Source organism: Pongo abelii, chromosome 12 (assembly GCF_028885655.2).
Source record: "Pongo abelii isolate AG06213 chromosome 12, NHGRI_mPonAbe1-v2.0_pri, whole genome shotgun sequence".
NCBI lineage: Eukaryota > Metazoa > Chordata > Mammalia > Primates > Hominidae > Pongo > Pongo abelii.
In genome coordinates this window covers 22,862,663-22,878,549 of record NC_071997.2, presented here as the reverse complement: position 1 = coordinate 22,878,549, position 15,887 = coordinate 22,862,663, and the positions used below count along the sequence as shown (strand labels likewise).

Below are 15,887 nucleotides of genomic sequence, written 5' to 3'. Positions count from 1 at the left end.
AAAACCATAAAAACCCTAGAAGAAAATCTAAGCAATACCATTCAGGACATAGCCATGGGCGAGGACTTCATGACTAAAACACCAAAAGCAATAGCAGCAGAAGTCAAAATAGACAAATGGGATCTAAGTAAACTAAAGAGCTTCTGCACAACAAAATAAACTACCATCAGAGTGAACAGGCAACCTACAGAATGCAAGAAATTTTTTGCAATCTACCCATCTGACAAAGGGCTGATATCCAGAATCTACAAAGAACTGAAACAAATTTACAAGAAAAAAAACAAACAACCCCATCAAAAAGTGGGCAAAGGATATGAACAGACACTTCTCAAAAGAAGACATCTATGCAGCCAACAGACATATGAAAAAAAGCTCATAATCACTGGTCATTAGAGAAATGCAAATCAAATCCACAATGAGATACCATCTCATGCCAGTTAGAATGGCGATCACTAAAAAGTCAGGAAACAACAGATGCTGGAGAGGATGTGGAGAAATAGGAACGCCTTTACACTGTTGGTAGGAGTGTAAATTAGTTCAACCATTGTGGAAGACAGTGTGGCGATTCCTCAGGGATCTAGAACTAGAATTACCATTTGACCCAGCCATCCCATTACTGGGTATATACCCAAAGGATTATAAATCATGCTGCTATAAAGACACATGCACACGTATGTTTATTGCGGCACTATTCACAATAGCAAAGACTTGGAACCAACCCAAATGTCCATCAATGATAGACTGGATTAAGAAAATGTGGCACATGTACACCATGGAATACTATGCAGCCATAAAAAAGGATGAGTTCATGTCCTTTGCAGGGACATGGATGAAGCTGGAAACCAATGTTCTCAGCAAACTATCACAAGGACAGAAAACCAAACACCGCATGTTCTCCCACTCACAGGTGGGAATTGAACAATGAGACCACTTGGACACAGGGCAGGTAACTTTATACATCAGGGCCTGTTGGAGGCTGGGGGGCTGGGGGGCTGGGGGAGGGATAGCATTAGGCGAAATACCTAATGTAAATGATGAGTTGATGAGTGCAGCAAACCAACGTGACACATGTATACCTATGTATCAAACCTGCATGTTGTGCACATGTACCCTAGAGCTTAAAGTATAATAATAATAATAATTAAAAAAGAAAGAAAGCGTCTCCTCCGTGCCGGATGCTGCCTTACAAGCTGTATGCACACTCAGACATGCAGTCTCCACAACAGCTCAGGGCAGTGGGTCCTCTCACTGTGGACTTGAACCAGGGCAGCTGCCTCCACTTTGGGCTCCTGACACCTGTCCTGTAAGAGGCTGGGACACACACGACCATCTCCAGTGGTCCCCAAGGCCCTGCAGCTGTAGATGCATTCAGGGCAGGTGTGCCGGTGTTCAGAAAGGTCCTGGCTCTGCCACTCCCTGGCCCTCAGTTTCCTTGTTGATGAAATGAGCCTGCTGATGAGGACAAGATTGGGATATGCATAAAGTGCCCCCAAAGAGAGAGCATTCTCTAGAGGTTGGTTCCTATCACTGTCATCAGCATCCCAGATCTGGAAAGCCTGCTCAAGGAGCTGCACGAGACCTGAGGGACTGGCAGTTTACAAAGGGCAGCAGGCCCAGCCAGGGAACAGGGCACCCAGCACACCCACAGCATCACCATTGGCCCCAGCAAAGGTGGGAGAGGGTGATGGGGGGAAGGAGAGCAAGAGAATGAGCAGGAAGGATCACAATGGCCCCTTGGGCCTGCTCCAAGCCAAGAGGTAGCTGCAGACCCAACAGGCCCCAAGGTCACCTTTGTAAGATCAGGCCCCTGGTAGTCCCCTTGGCTCCGCAGTTAGAGACGCTTTCAGGGCAGGTGTGTAGAGGGCATGTGCAGAGTGTTTGGGGTCACCTCCCAGGAGGGAAGAGCAAGGGCAGTGGGCCAGACCCTGCACATCCTGGTTCTAGGCATTCTCCTCTTCCCCATCGCACCTCACACCTCTGCTGTCCCCAGGCCCACAACCCAGTCCCCCTGCCTCCACCCCAGCCAGAGGGACCCTCCCCGCAGAGGGCACCGTCCCAGAGCTACTGTAAAGGTAGGGCCAAGACTCCACGTTACCTGTGCTGCCTGGCATAAAATGCGTGTCCAATAAGTGCGTGCTATGGTGGCATATAACTTACATTTACTGAACACCCGCTGCTTGCCACGCAGTGTTGGGCATACTGTGAGGCCCTAAGTGTAGAGACACACGCCCCTGCTGCTCTGAGAGAGCCCACGGCAGGGCAGGACAGGAACACAGAAAATCTGAGGGCAGTGTTATCTAACACAACCTGAGGGGGCAGGGAGAAGGCAGGGTCCGGGAGAGTTCCCAGGGGAGACGGTACCTCTGCTCCCCACCCCTCACTTACAGGTGAGGAAACCACTCAGACAGAAGTGACTTGTCCACGTGAAGTGGCACTCCCAGCCCTCGACCAGCGCTCCTTCTAGAACAGCGTCCTCCACTTCCGTGCTACTGACATGGGGTCAGATACCTCTCTGTGCTGGGGCCGTCCTGTGCACTGCGGGATGGTGAGCAGACCCCTGGCCTGTAACCCCCAGATGCCAGTAGCACCTCCCCAGCTGTGACAACCAAAAATGTCTCTCGACGTTGCCAAACGTCCCTGCGGGGTAAAACTGCCCTTGGTTGAGAGCCGCGTGGAAATCTGAGCTGAGCTAAGAGAAGCAGCGGCCAAAGCCGAGCCTCATGCCACAGATGTGGTCATAAAGCTCTGGGTCGGGGCTGCATCAGCCTCGCAACAGCACCCAGGCTCACCCGCCTGCACCCACTTCTGCTTGCCCTCCCCTTCTGAATTTCTGAGATCCGAGTTCCTCTTTCAACTTTTCCAAAGTGTTTTTGGCTCAGCACCCCCTCTGGCTAAAGTGGATACTGGGAGGTATTATTATCCCCATTCTACAGATGAGGAAGGTGAAGCTCAAGGAAGTTAAACGTAGAGAAGTCACCTGGTAAGCAGGTGGCCAAACCGGGCTGGAACGGAGGGAAACCCAGTGTGCTAGACCAGGCAGGGCCTGCGGGTCGGGATGCCCGGCTCCAGCCCAATGCTGGCTGCCTCCCACTCTGGCATCTGAATGCGATCTGATCCCAGAAGGCCCTTCATGGGGGAGCTGAACTGGACCACACGGCCGCATCCAGTGAGGGGTCTGGTGTCAGCTGCTCTTCCTCTGGGATCAATTGTGTGTGGAGTGCTGGGGGAGGCCCCCACCCAGGTTCTCCGCATGGAAAGCATCTCTTTCTCTTCCCAGGGCCTTGCCTCCTGTACAATCTTGGCAACTTACTCACTTTGTGCATAGGGCTCAATCCTCCCACTAGGAGACACTCCTGCCCCAGCCAGAATCCAATCCTGTCCAGCTGGGAGGCCCTTACAGCCCCCATCCCAACACACACTCTCAGTGTTTGTTCACTAACCCATATGGCTAATGGTGGGACTATAGGCATTGGGACAGAGTGCCAGGTTTAGGGGGCAGAAGCCTGGGAACCCCCAAATCACTGAAGCAACAACCTGACAGGCTGCACACCCTCTTCAGCCATGGACCGGAGGCCTCCTGCAGGGCAACCAGGCTGTTATCAACTCCACACAGGAAAGCATCTGGCCTTCCTGCCTCCCTCCTGGACATGTCTGATCACCAGTTGTGATGACCAGGGGAGGTCTGGCATTGCCAGTGGGTCAGGGCCCTGGCTGGCCCCCTGACCGGCCCCTAACTGGCAACAGGATGTCCCTGAACCGGAAGGCAGGGGAGGGAGGGCTGGGGGGAAAGGCAGGGGAGGGAGGACTAGGAGAAGTTTACAGGCCACTGGCAAATGTGGGGACATGGCACTGTGAGACTCCTTCGACAGCCAGGGAGGGAGAGAGGGCTGGAGAGGGAGGGCTAGAGGGGAAGGGTAGTCGGGGAGCATGGAGATTCCAGGAGGGGCTGCTAAGTCCGGTGCTGGGTCTTGTCCTCAGGTGACCTGCAGCCTGGATATTCAGGTTCCACAACCAGCTCGTCAGCAGCCTCTGACCCCGGGGCCATTCCCTCCCTCCCCCGGCTAGCCCTCCTCCCTGGCCTCCAGGACACAGGTCTCCAGCGTTCCTGACCCGCTAACAAATGCTGCAGGGCCCCAGGGTTGGGCCCTTGAATCTGGTCCCCTTTCTGTCCTACCCACTTCTTGTTTGTTTTGAGAGTCTTGCTCTGTTGCCCAGGCTGGAGTGCAGTGGCGCGATCTTGGCAAACTGCAATCCGGGTTCAAGTGATTCTCTTGCCTCAGTCTCCCAAGTAGCTGAAATTACAGGCGCCCGCCACCATGCCCAGCTAATTTTTGTATTTTTAGTAGAGACGGGGTTTCACCATGTTGGCCAGGCTGGTCTGGAACTCCTGACCTCAAGTGATCTGCCCACCTCGGCCTCCCAAAGTGCTGGGATTATAGGCCTGATCCACCGCACCTGGCCTGTCCTACCCACTTCTCTGGCAACTCCCCCAGTCTCACAGTGCTATATCCCCACATTTGCCAGTGGCCTGTAAACTTCTTTCTTAGCCAGACTATTCCTGTAAATTCCTGACATGTACACCCCAGTACCTCCTTCATGACTCCACTTGGATCTTTTTTTTTTTTTGTAGAGACAGGGTCTTGCTATGTTGATGAGGTTGATCTGGAACTCTTGGCCTCCCGTGACCCTCCCACCTCAGCCTCTCAAAGTGCTGGGATTACAGGCATGAGCCAGGGAGGTCCCTGCAGACCTCTGAGCCACAGAGCTATACAACAGTCAATTTGTTTTGGTTTCACGCATGACATCTGTGGGAATCTGTCACAGCAGTGATAGAAAATTAATACATCCCAAACTTACCAGGTCCAAATGGACCCGCTGAGCTTCCCACAAAGTCACCCAGAGAAAGGGACTGATGGGGGACCCAGGACAGAGAGTCCCCCAAGAAACTCCTAAAAATCCCAGTGCCTGGGTTCCACCCAGAGATTTAGAGTTCAATGCCCCAGGGTGGGCACAGCGGGTATTTTTTAAAGTTCCCAGGTGATTATGATGATAATGTATGGCTCGGTGAAGAGCCCACTGGCCCCCCACCTCCACTGCCACCGCTCCTCACTCACTCGGCTCCACCCACTTACCCTGATGACACTGAGCACACCCCACCTCCAGCCTCTGTGCTCTCTGCGGCAGCCCCCACCCCTGCTGCTCCAGGCCCTCTGCTCGGTGCCCATCCAGGCAGTAGCTCTCACAGGACCTGGCCTGAGGCTCGCCAGCAGGGGCTGGAGCAGAGGGGACAGAAGGCTCCAGTTCTCCCTCTTGGTCAGCAGGTTCCCTCATGAATTTAACAAATCCTCCCCAAGCTGCTGCCTGGTGCCAGGCACTGTTCTAGGCACAGGGTGCTAACATGACCAGGACAAAGTCCCTGCCCTCAGCTGGGGTAGACAGACCACGAACTAATGATAAAGAAACTGAGATACCCAGTATCTTAAAGGGAGTGACAAGGCTGTGGAGAAAAATCAAGTGTGTAAGGGAGTCTCTGCTCCTACAAGGAATGTGCTAGGAGCCCAGGACCACAGAGGGACAAGGAGGACCTTTATGTCACCAGCACATCAGGAATGCTGCCTGCTGGGGCCCACCAACACCCTCCACCAGCAAGGCTCCATGGAGAGCCACAGGGACAAGCCTTCGAACACTTTGGGAACGCAGATCCCCTCGAGAACCGTATTTCAGCACTCCAGGAAGAAGCAGCAAACACACAATCTTGCCCATAATTCCAGGAGCTTTACGGACCTTCTGGGCTGGGACCCCACTGTGTTAAACATGGAGTGTCAGGCACCATAGCCCTTCAGATGCAGACCCCACCCCCAGCCCAGCCCCACGGGGTCCAGGTCCCAAAGCCAAGATGAGATCCCCTTGATGGCCCTCGGGGCCATCCCAGCATCTCCAAGCTCTCACACCCTTGCTGAGGCGAGGCTCGTGGATGACAGGCAGCTTCTTCATCTCTGATATCCCGTAGGTCACGACGAAAGGAGGAATCCTAATTAAGCAGACAGGATGAGGACTGCCTTTCTGCCACCCAGAGTCTGTCACGCTGAGGCTAGCCTGGCCTCTGGACAGGCCCATGCCCTGCTGCCCACTGATTTGCCCTAGTGGTCAGGACAGCCACGCCACCACCCCGGGCTCAGCCCCCTTGTCCATGGATCAAGGGGCAAGCTTCCTGCTCCATTACTGCTCAGGAAAAGTGACTGAGGTGACTCTTCCATGAAGTCATCCAGGGAAAGGGACTGATGGGGGACCCAGGGCAGAGAGGAAGGCTTTTTGACTGCTGCATGTATTTCTAGAAGGCTGCATCCCCAGAACCCAGATCCATTAGTTTCTAACAATCCCCAGGGCACCATAACTCTGGTCTATTACAGATGAGAACCACGGAGGCTCAGAGAGGACAAGAGACCCCTCTGACTGCACACGAGCAGGCTTGGAGCGGAGCTGGGACAACAGTCCCCTTCCGGCCCCCAGCGGCACTGAGGATAGCTCACATCCAGGCTGGTGGGACAGCTTGGGCTCCTCACAGCTTATCTGACAGTTCCTTAGACACTGCCTGGCCAATGGGAGCTTCCGGGCCCTCGGCCGGCTGACACCATTCCCCACCAACAGAACATCTGGAACTCACGACGCCCTCCCTCTGACGGGGGTGGGGGTGTCTGAGTGAGAGAATGGCTGCAACCATGAATCAGTGCCGTTATTGTGAGTATCACTCACATACTCATTGCTAGTATCCCTGATAAGCATGGCTCACAAAGCCTGCACATTTATTATCCATGCAAGCCCCACTGATTGGTTCAAGCCTGCCACAGCCCTAGGGAGCAGGAATTTTTATCAGCCCCACTTTACGGATGGTGAGCTGAGGCTTGGACTGTTTAAGGGATTTTTACAGCCAGTTTATGAAGGTGACAGGATCTCAGCACAGGCCTGGCTGACTCTGAGGCTCTGAGCTCCCCCAACTGGATCAAGACCCCAGAACTCCAGGAGTATGAGTGGGCACATACACCAGAAAACGGAGACTCATGGGAGCCTGAATGGGGTTTTTGGCAGGTGGAATAAACCATCTGTCGTCTTGTGCATACTGTCCACCTTGCAAAGAAACCTCCTCAGAAATCACAAAGGCAAACTTCACACTGCCCCCGACTGTGGGTGAACCCACTGTTAGGAAGGTCTGAGGTACTAAGTGAAGTGAGGCTGGCTGTTGCTCCTGGCCACTGGAGGCCCCGTGGATCAGGGAAGAGCAATAGAGAGATCACGGCTTCCCTGGGCACCAGCCACCCCCCACGCCCACCTCAGGCTCCAGATGGGGAAAGAAAATGGGGCAAGGGGACAGGGAATGGCAATCCCTGCAGGAGGCACGGTCCTCTAAGGCATAGCAGCACAGGACGCTCACCCCTCCACACTCTGCGCCAATCCCAGCACCTGTATTTCCCACGAAGTTCCCTGTCACAGATTCCCTCTGCCAGGGCCAGCATCTGGTCGAGCGAAGGCCCAGCCTGGGCCACTTTCTCCCCCATCTCCAACCCAAAGCTCCTAGTGGCACCTCTCTGAACCACCTGGAGCAAGCCCTTTCTCTCTGGGCCTCATACACTCACCAAGACAGAAGGTGTGGCAGAGCCCAGTGGCTTCTGAGGGGCATGTGGCCGTGGATTTTGGGAAAAGAGCCAGCCCGGGACACCGAAGGTAGAATGGAGGGAAGCCTTGCTTCCTGCCCCTTCCTGCCCTCAGCAGCCCTTCGCAGGAACTCGGGGCACATCCCCATGCCCGAGGGGCTGCTGGGCAGCTCCCAGGCAGGAGCAGGCTGGCTCTCTCTCATTCTCAGGCCTCTGGGTCTCAGTACTGGAAGTTGGAGCCCGGCAAGGTCAGCAGAGTGCTGGGGCAGGCAGGATGCCCATGTCCTCGGAGAGGGCAGCAGGGACGAGAACAAGACGAGCTAGCCCCTTCCCCACGGCCCAGAGGTGCAGGGCCTCTTTGAACAGGGGAAAAGCTACAATCCCTGGCTTCAGGGTCCCCTTCAGAACCAGGTGTACCATGGAAGGGCCCCAGGGGGCCGTCAGTGTCTGATCCAAGTGTGGGTCTGTCTCTTCAGTTAATATTTTATTGAGACAGAAATGTGGCGCCTGCGGGTTTGGTTACTGATCCCATGGGCTTGAACCTTGCTTGGGGAGGGGTAACTGGATACCAGGTGCGGGGCGAAAGGGGAGGCCCCATCACACGGGAAAGGCCTCAAATCTCTCCCCACCACCGGCTGCCAGGTGCCTTGGGCTGAGGGTCCTTCCTGTCATCTGCACCCTGCGCCACCTCCCGCTACAGGGCGACCCAAGCCGGTGTGCTCACCAGGGGCGCTCGGACTGCAGGCCTAGGATGGCAGGGGCTGTCCACTCAAGGTGTCACCAGGTGCCTCGCTCACACCCAGCCCAAGCGCTGCGGCTTCGTCCCCTCTGGGGCTTCCTGGAGCCCAGGCCCTCTACGTCTCCTTAGTCCCAGGCCCAACCCTCCGGAGCCAGGAGGGGGCGGCGGCCGAGGCCGCTCCTCGCCAGACCAGTGCACCCCGGCGTGCGGGTGCTGGTCCCTCCCTCCAGACCACTGGTCTCCCGCGGAGGCGGCCGAGGAGCAAGTGGCCACGCGTTACCTTCCATGGATATGGGCTCCAGGATGCCGAACTGCTTGAGGACGGCGATGAACAGCAGCACCACCACGGCCATGGCGCACAGCTCCATGCCCTGGATGCCCATGGCGAGCCGGGCTGCCTGGGGCCCTGGGGCCCGGGCGCACCCCTCGCCCGCGCGCTGCCTCAGAGGCGCTGGGGCCCGTGCAGCCCGCACGGCCTCTCGGGGGCGGCGACGGCTCACATGCCCCCGGCAGGCGGGGCTGCGGGGTTGGCTGGGCCGGGGCCCCGCGGAGGGCGGCGGCGGCGAGCGGGTCAGGCCGGAGGCTGGACGCGGCGGCCAGACGCGGCGGCCGAGCCCGAGCGCAACTTTCCGAGTCAGCCGGCAAACTTCGAGGTGCGGCGGCGGCGGCGGCGGCGCGAAACGCAGCGCGGACGGCCAGCGCGGGCCAGCGGCGCCTCCATGCCCGGCGCGGGCGCCGCGCCTCTGTCGCCCCCTCTCCAGCCCCGCGGGCGCCGGGGCGCGGGGGCGCGGCGGCGGCGGCGGCGGCGGCGGCGGCGGGGGTCCCGGGCGCTCCAGGCCGCCCCAGCCTCCATCGCCGCTCCCCGCGCGCTCATTGGCCTAGGCGCGGCGGCCACTCCGGGAGGCGTCCCTGCGGCCCCCCCGCGCCTGCCCGGGAAGGGCGGAGGGAGCCGGCCCCGCCCCGCCCCACACGGGCCAGCCCGGGACTGAGTCTGGCGCGTCGCCACCGCTGCTCCGCCAGCCCCTGGAGGCCGCGCGGTCGGCGGTTTCTCCCACGCGCAGGATGGGGGCCGAGGGGCTGGGGAGGGGCCGGGAGCCCGAGAGGAGGGGGCGGTGGCTGCGCTTTCCCGGGGAGGTGCTGAGCCCGGCCCGCCCCGCCCTGCTGGCCCGCGCGGAGTCGGCGGCGGGGGATCCGGGAAGCCCTCACTCCCCGGCACATTTCCCGCAACCCCGGTCCTCCGCCGGAGATTAAACTGGGCCCGGGCTGGCCCCCTTTGAAAATGCAGAAGTTGGTCTCCAAAGTTCTCCCGTTCCGGAAACCCGCGGGCACTCGGGGCTTTAGGGGAAATGTGGGCTTTGGCCCTGGCGTCTGCGGAACAGAGCTTGCTCGCTGACTTTGCTGCGTGACCTTGGTCGAGTCACGGACTCGCAGCCGCCGCCGCCGCCTGCTCCGCAGAGAGGGGAAGACGCCCGCCTTCGGGCGGCGGGGAAGAGCTAAGCGGATGCGGAGTGCCACGCACGGGCAGGGCAAGGGCATGCTTATTCGTTTGTGGGTGGCCTTCTTCCTGCCGGTGGCTGGTAGAGGAGGGGAAGCCGCGAAAAGGAAGGAGAAAATAGGAGAGGACGAGGCGTGGCCGGGCGGAGCCCGGGGTCCTCGGAGCTGCGAGGCCGGAGACCTGAGCCGGGAGCCTGGCCCTCTGCTGCCCTCCAGCGGGCGCGGCGCACTGTGGGCATCCCCGCCGGGCGGACTCAGCGCGGGCAGCGCGGCTACGGCCCGCACCTCATCCTTCCCACTGTGTTAGCCAAGGGAGAAATCCAGCTCCGCTCCACGCCTATAAGCGCGAGTCCTGTTTGGACTCACGGCCTGAGCAATTGCAGCTTCCATCTAGGGAGCCTCTGCCACTCACTCGGCCATTCATTCAGCTGATGTTGAGCATAACACGGTGCTTGGTCCCAGACACAGAGCTCGCTGCCTGGGTGGGGTAGGAGCCGTGGCGCGTGGCTGCGAGGGCCCCCTGGAGCGTGCGTATGTGTGCCAAGCCTTTGAGCTTACGTGCGATTCTTAAACGGCTCCCCCCGTGGGCATTCCTCTTCCTCCATTTTACGGGGGAGGAAACCTAGGCTAGAGGGCTAATTACGTGAGGGGCACAGGGACAGCCAGGCCTGCTGGAGTCCGGAGCGGAGACTTTCCCGTGACACCAGCCTGTTTCTGGTGGGAACTGAGCGGGAGAGGGGCTGCGCAGTGCAGCCTCACTGTATCACATGCCTAGTTAAATGTCTGAGCCGTTGGCGATAGTTTTAAAGAACTGTAAATGCATAGCTTTTAATTCTAGTTAATTGGGATGTGGTGATTCTCCACTGACCAAAGGCAAAAGTTCTAAGCAGAGAGGCTAACAATCCCCAGAGAAAACAGCTCTGTTGGAGCAGAGCTTTTAAGGTTAAAGAGCCTCCTGCAATGTAATTTACACACTTAAGTGCTGACCAAGATCCAGCCTGTGTCCAGGTAGTGCCGGCTCAGCCTCCATTAGTAACCTGTAAAAGCGTAGCGGTACATAACCCCTCTAAGCCTGTTTCCTCATCCACAAAATGGGAACAATAATCCAGCCTCTCCGGGGGCTTGAAAGGATGGAATGAGATACAGGCTGGCACGTGGCAGGGGCTCCAATGGCCCCTGCAATGCACCCTCAGAGCTGCATGTGCCCAGCTTCACAGGGATCTGACACAGAGAACTGAGCATGCAAAGGAGGCCATCTTGGGGGTCCTGAGGCTGGCCTCCAACCCTCTTCTCTGCCTCTGTTTCCCTGGGTGCTCCTGAGCATCTTCCCAGTTCCCAGTGAGAGCTTCGATGACTGCCCATAAACCCTGAGCTATAAACAAGACATCGATCCTCTGGCTGTGCCGTGTAAAATATTAACAACGCCTAAGTGGATACCAGGCCTGAGAGCAGAGTGTCCACGCGGCATTAGCCGCCTGGGCTACGGGCCTAATGGATGGGGAGCTGACTCCCAGGCTCACTCACCAGCGTGGGCCCACTGAGGCTGGGCTGAGGGTCTTATCACACTCCCCTTCCCTGGGACTTGGAGAAGGAAAGCCAGCAGGTGAGCCCTGAGGCCCCATGTGCCCCCCCCCCCACCCCACACCACCCATGAAGTGCCTTCCCAGGCGACTGTCTACCCTGGCGTGCATTTCCTTGGTCCCCAGCACACCCCAAGTGCCTCCATGTGGCAGTATGCTGTGTGTGGGTGGCACTCATTGCTTTGAGGGAAGCGCAGGCTGGAGGTGAGGGACATGCAAAAAAACCTCTTCAGGGCGGGGAGTTAGGGAAGGACTGCCCCAGAGGCAGAGACAAGTTGAGGGGCAATGTGGAGGGAGCAGTTCACTGGTCCTTGGGGTGATTGGAGAAGGCTGGGGTCCTAAGCCCTCTCCTGAAGTCCTCAGGATGACTAGGATGCAAGGATGTCCTGCATCTTGCTCTAGTTTAGGAAGTTTTCAGAGGAAATTGCTTTGGGGTTAGGGTGGGGGGGTCACTCCAAACCTGGACATGCACCCCACACCTGAGGTCACAACCATGGCTGGAATATTGAAGCTGCCATCTAGTTTTGTCTCCGAGAAGCCAACCCAGATTCTAGCAGCCCTGTCTTGACTGCCTTTGCCTATGAACTAGCACACACCTGCCTGGGCCACACACTTCCTCCCTGCATTTTGGCTCTCTGCCCCGGCATCTTCCATCTTGTTACCACAGCTGCACTGGCAGTTCCCAAGGCCTGGGACTCTGTCAGTTTGACTGACATTCCCTGGATGTCCCATGTTAACTGTTGCTGACCACCTAGCTGCCCAGGGATTTCATGCGGTCTCCTGACTCATAAGGGCAGGTCTAGGCTGGATGCATGCTGTTTGAGGGACCCATTCTGTGAAAACAGCTCAGCACACTGGTCCAGTCCCAACTCTCCGGAGTGGGGCTGGGGGAGGCCTGCCTTATTCTAGTTTAGTTCTAGTGCTTTCTACTGGGCAAAGCAGGCATTATTCAATTTATTTATTTTTCCCATATTTCATAGAAACCAGACAAGAATGCCCAGGAGTGGAATTTCACACTCTCGAGGCTCCTCAAACTCAGCACCTCCAAAGCTGACCTCTTCATCCTCTCCCAACCTGCCACTCCCCAAGTCTCCCCATGTCAGCTGTTCAGCCAAAACCCTGGCTCTTACCTTGGAATATCTGCCTGTCCCCACCCCTGTCCAGCCTGTCACCACACTCTCACCCTGTGCCTCCTCGTCCATCTCTGCCCCACTGCCACCAGCCACAGCATCATTCTCCCTCCTGGACTCCCAACATGGGTCCCCAGTGCCTCTCCCCGCCTCCAATGTGGTTCTCCTACCTCTTCTCAGTTCAGCAACCAGCATGATCATCTCAAGACGAAAATCAGACCGTGCCCCTTCCCAACTGGAAACCACCAGGGGCCCCCTGGTTCAGCACTGGCCATGTTTGCCTGTGTGGCTGGTGACCACACCCCAATTTCCTTTCCCAGCCTCAGTGCGGTGACTTTGGAGGTTGGCTCAATCAGTGTCAATTTCTCTTTTCCACTCCATACCACTCCTCTGCTGCCACAGTGATTGGCTCAGGGATGGCCACCAGATGAGGATAGTGAGAGCCCTCCACGAGACTGGCCCGGGGAAAAGCAGGGGATTATAGTAGCTAAGTGGCCAGGCTGCCACCATGTGGGAACAGCGGGCCTGAGAACGGAGTCACCTCAGGAGAAAACACAGCGAAAAATGTAGACAAAGAGATCAAGTCCAGTTGGCAATGCTGCATGCCCCATGACACATTTAAGCCTGTATCTTTCGGACGTATGAACCAATCAATCCGCCAACTGTGGCTTAAGCCAATGTGAGTTGAGTTGCTGTCCCCTGCAGCCAACAGGGTCCTAACTAATGCATTCTGCACTACTCACGGAACAAAGACCACAGTCCTAAGAAGGCCCCTAATCCAAGCAGCTAAAGCACTTACTATGTACCAGGTGTTTCAACATGACTCATCTCTTCATTCCTCACAGTTCTGATAAGGTAGGAACTGGAAAGGAGGAAGAAGTTGAAGCACAGAGTGGTTAATGCTTTGCTTAAGGGCACACAGCTGATAAACCAGAGTCAGGATTTGAACCCAAGCAGTCCAGCTCCAAAGCCTGTGATTTCAATTCAACCTTGTCCCCCATGGCCGGGCCCCTCCTCTCTCTTTCTCGTGTTGCTCTGGTCACACTCGCAGCTACCAGAATGAGCCCAGCACTCTCTCATTTCAGGGTCTTCGCACATGCTCTTCCGTGAACTGTGAGCGCTTTTCCTCCTCCCTGTCTTTGCCCAGTTTATGCCTCATCATCCTTGGGGTCTGCACTCTAATGTCACTTCTGCAGAGTCACCTTCCTAGATCTCCTCCATCATCAGTCTTCACCCTGCCCCCGTCCTTTTCCCTCCTTGCAGTTACTGCAATGAGAACATAGATATTTGCTTATGTGTTTATTTGTTTCTGCTCTCCCACTAGACTGCAAGCTTCCCGAATGGATGGCTATTGCCTGCCTTGTATAAATATTTATTATAATTGATAGGGTTCACATGACACCTTTTCCCGATTGTTTCAGCACAAGATGCCCTGGTGTCACTAGCAAGAGCACAGGTCTGGGAGTCCAGGAGAACCAGGGCTGAGTTCCTGCTCCCAACCCTAGCCTGTTCATGGACTTGGCCACAGCACATTGCCTCTTTGAGCCTTCCTTTCCTCCTTGTAAAATGGAGTCATTTGGTGATATTTACCTGCCTGTTGCACAGTGGGCTATGGATATGAAAGCGTCTCAAGACGCGCAAGTGGGACCTTGTTTCTGGAGAGCCTGTTTCCTCAGAGCCAGGACAACCCATGAAATGACACCAAGGGATCCCAGCTATCTTGACCTTAGAGTATTGCCCAAGCCCTCTGTATTAGTCCATTCTCACATTGCTATAAAGAAATCCCTGAGACTGGGTAATTTATAAAGAAAAGAGATATATTCATCTCATGGTTCCACAGGCTGACCAGGAAGCGTGGTGCTGGTATCCTCAATCATGGTGGAAGGTGAAGGGGGAGCAGGCATGTCTCACATGGCAGGAGCAGGAGCAAGAAAGAGAGTGAGGGGGGAGGTGCCACACACTTTTAAACACCCGGGTCTCACAAGAACTTACTCTCTATCTTGAGAACAGCTCCAAGTGGATGGTGCTAAATCATCAATGAGAAACAATGCCATGATCCAGTCACCTCCCGCGGGACCCCACCTCCAACATTAGGGATTACAATTCAACTTGAGATTTGGGTGGAGACACAGACCCAAACTATATCACCCTTGAATCAGACCCCCAGGGGCCGCACAAAACCCTTTCACACAGCCTCTGCTCTGGCCCAACTTCATATGAAATCTGGGAGGCTTATGGCTACAGGTAACAGAAAACCCCATTCCTTGGCTTAAATCATAAGGAAATGTACCATGTCACACATGGGAAGCCCAGCCAGAGGGTGGCTTCCAGGGGCAGCCAGCTTAGATGCAGTGGTATCAGCAAGAACCTGGGCTCTTGCATCTAACTACACTACCAGCTTTAGAGCATCTACCTTAACCACAGCCTGTTCCCATCATGATCACAAAACAGATGCCTAATTCCAGATATCACATTCTGACATGATACTGTCCAAGGGGAGAAGAAACCATCTCTTCCAGCATCTCTTACTGTGGGAAAGACTTTCCCATAAACTTCTCATGAAAAATCCCCTCATGTTTCATTGGCTACGATTATGTCACATGCCGTGCCGAAATAAATTGCTGGCAACAGAAAAGAGGCCACCACTGTGGCAGAGACTGCCAGCTTGCCACCAAAACCCATTCTCCTCTCTTTACAGTAACAAAGTCTTAGCTACACATGTGACCATCTAGCAGGGACTGCATTTCCCAGGCCTCCTTGTAATTAGTGTGGATGTGCGTTGTTGCCAAAGGAAGCTATGAATGCTGCTTTGGGGGGATGGAGGTTTTGTTGTTGTTGTTGTTGTTGTTTGTTTGTTTGTTTTTGAGATGGAGTTTCACTCTTTTTGCCCAAGCTGGAGTGCAATGGCACCATCTCAACTCACTGCAACCTCTGCCTCCCGGGTTCAAGTGATTCTCCTGCTGCACCTCCTAAGCAGCTGGGATTACAGGCATGCACCACCACGCCTGGCTAATTTTGTATTTTTAGTAGAGACGGGGTTTCGCCATGTTGGCCAGGCTGGTCTGAAACTCCTGACCTCAGGTGATCCACCTGCCTCAGCATCCCAAAGTGCTGGGATTACAGGCATGAGCCACCATGCCCGGCCTGGGACGGAGGTCTTAAGACGGTAAGTGACTCTCCTACTTGTTCTCTCTTCTCTTTTCCCACTGGCTGGAACTCACACACGTTGGTGACCAGCCTCAGCCATGCAGATCTTAGGGGTTAGGGGAGAACACGGCCACAGGGTGGAAAGGGC

General features: G+C 56.1%; 1 protein-coding gene across 2 annotated transcripts in view; it reads right to left on the bottom strand.

The window, feature by feature from the left end:
- Positions 1-15,887, bottom strand: part of KCNIP3 (potassium voltage-gated channel interacting protein 3) — an 89,465-nt gene that overhangs the window by 31,399 nt on the left and 42,179 nt on the right. The window contains exon 1 of one of the 2 annotated variants that reach the window (XM_024242695.3): positions 8,669-9,169. The exons of the other annotated variant lie outside the window; for it this stretch is intronic. Coding sequence (XP_024098463.2) covers positions 8,669-8,771 — 103 coding nt within the window. The 5' untranslated portion in view covers positions 8,772-9,169. Of the gene's footprint in view, positions 1-8,668; positions 9,170-15,887 lie in introns of those variants that run through there. 2 annotated transcript variants of the gene reach the window in all.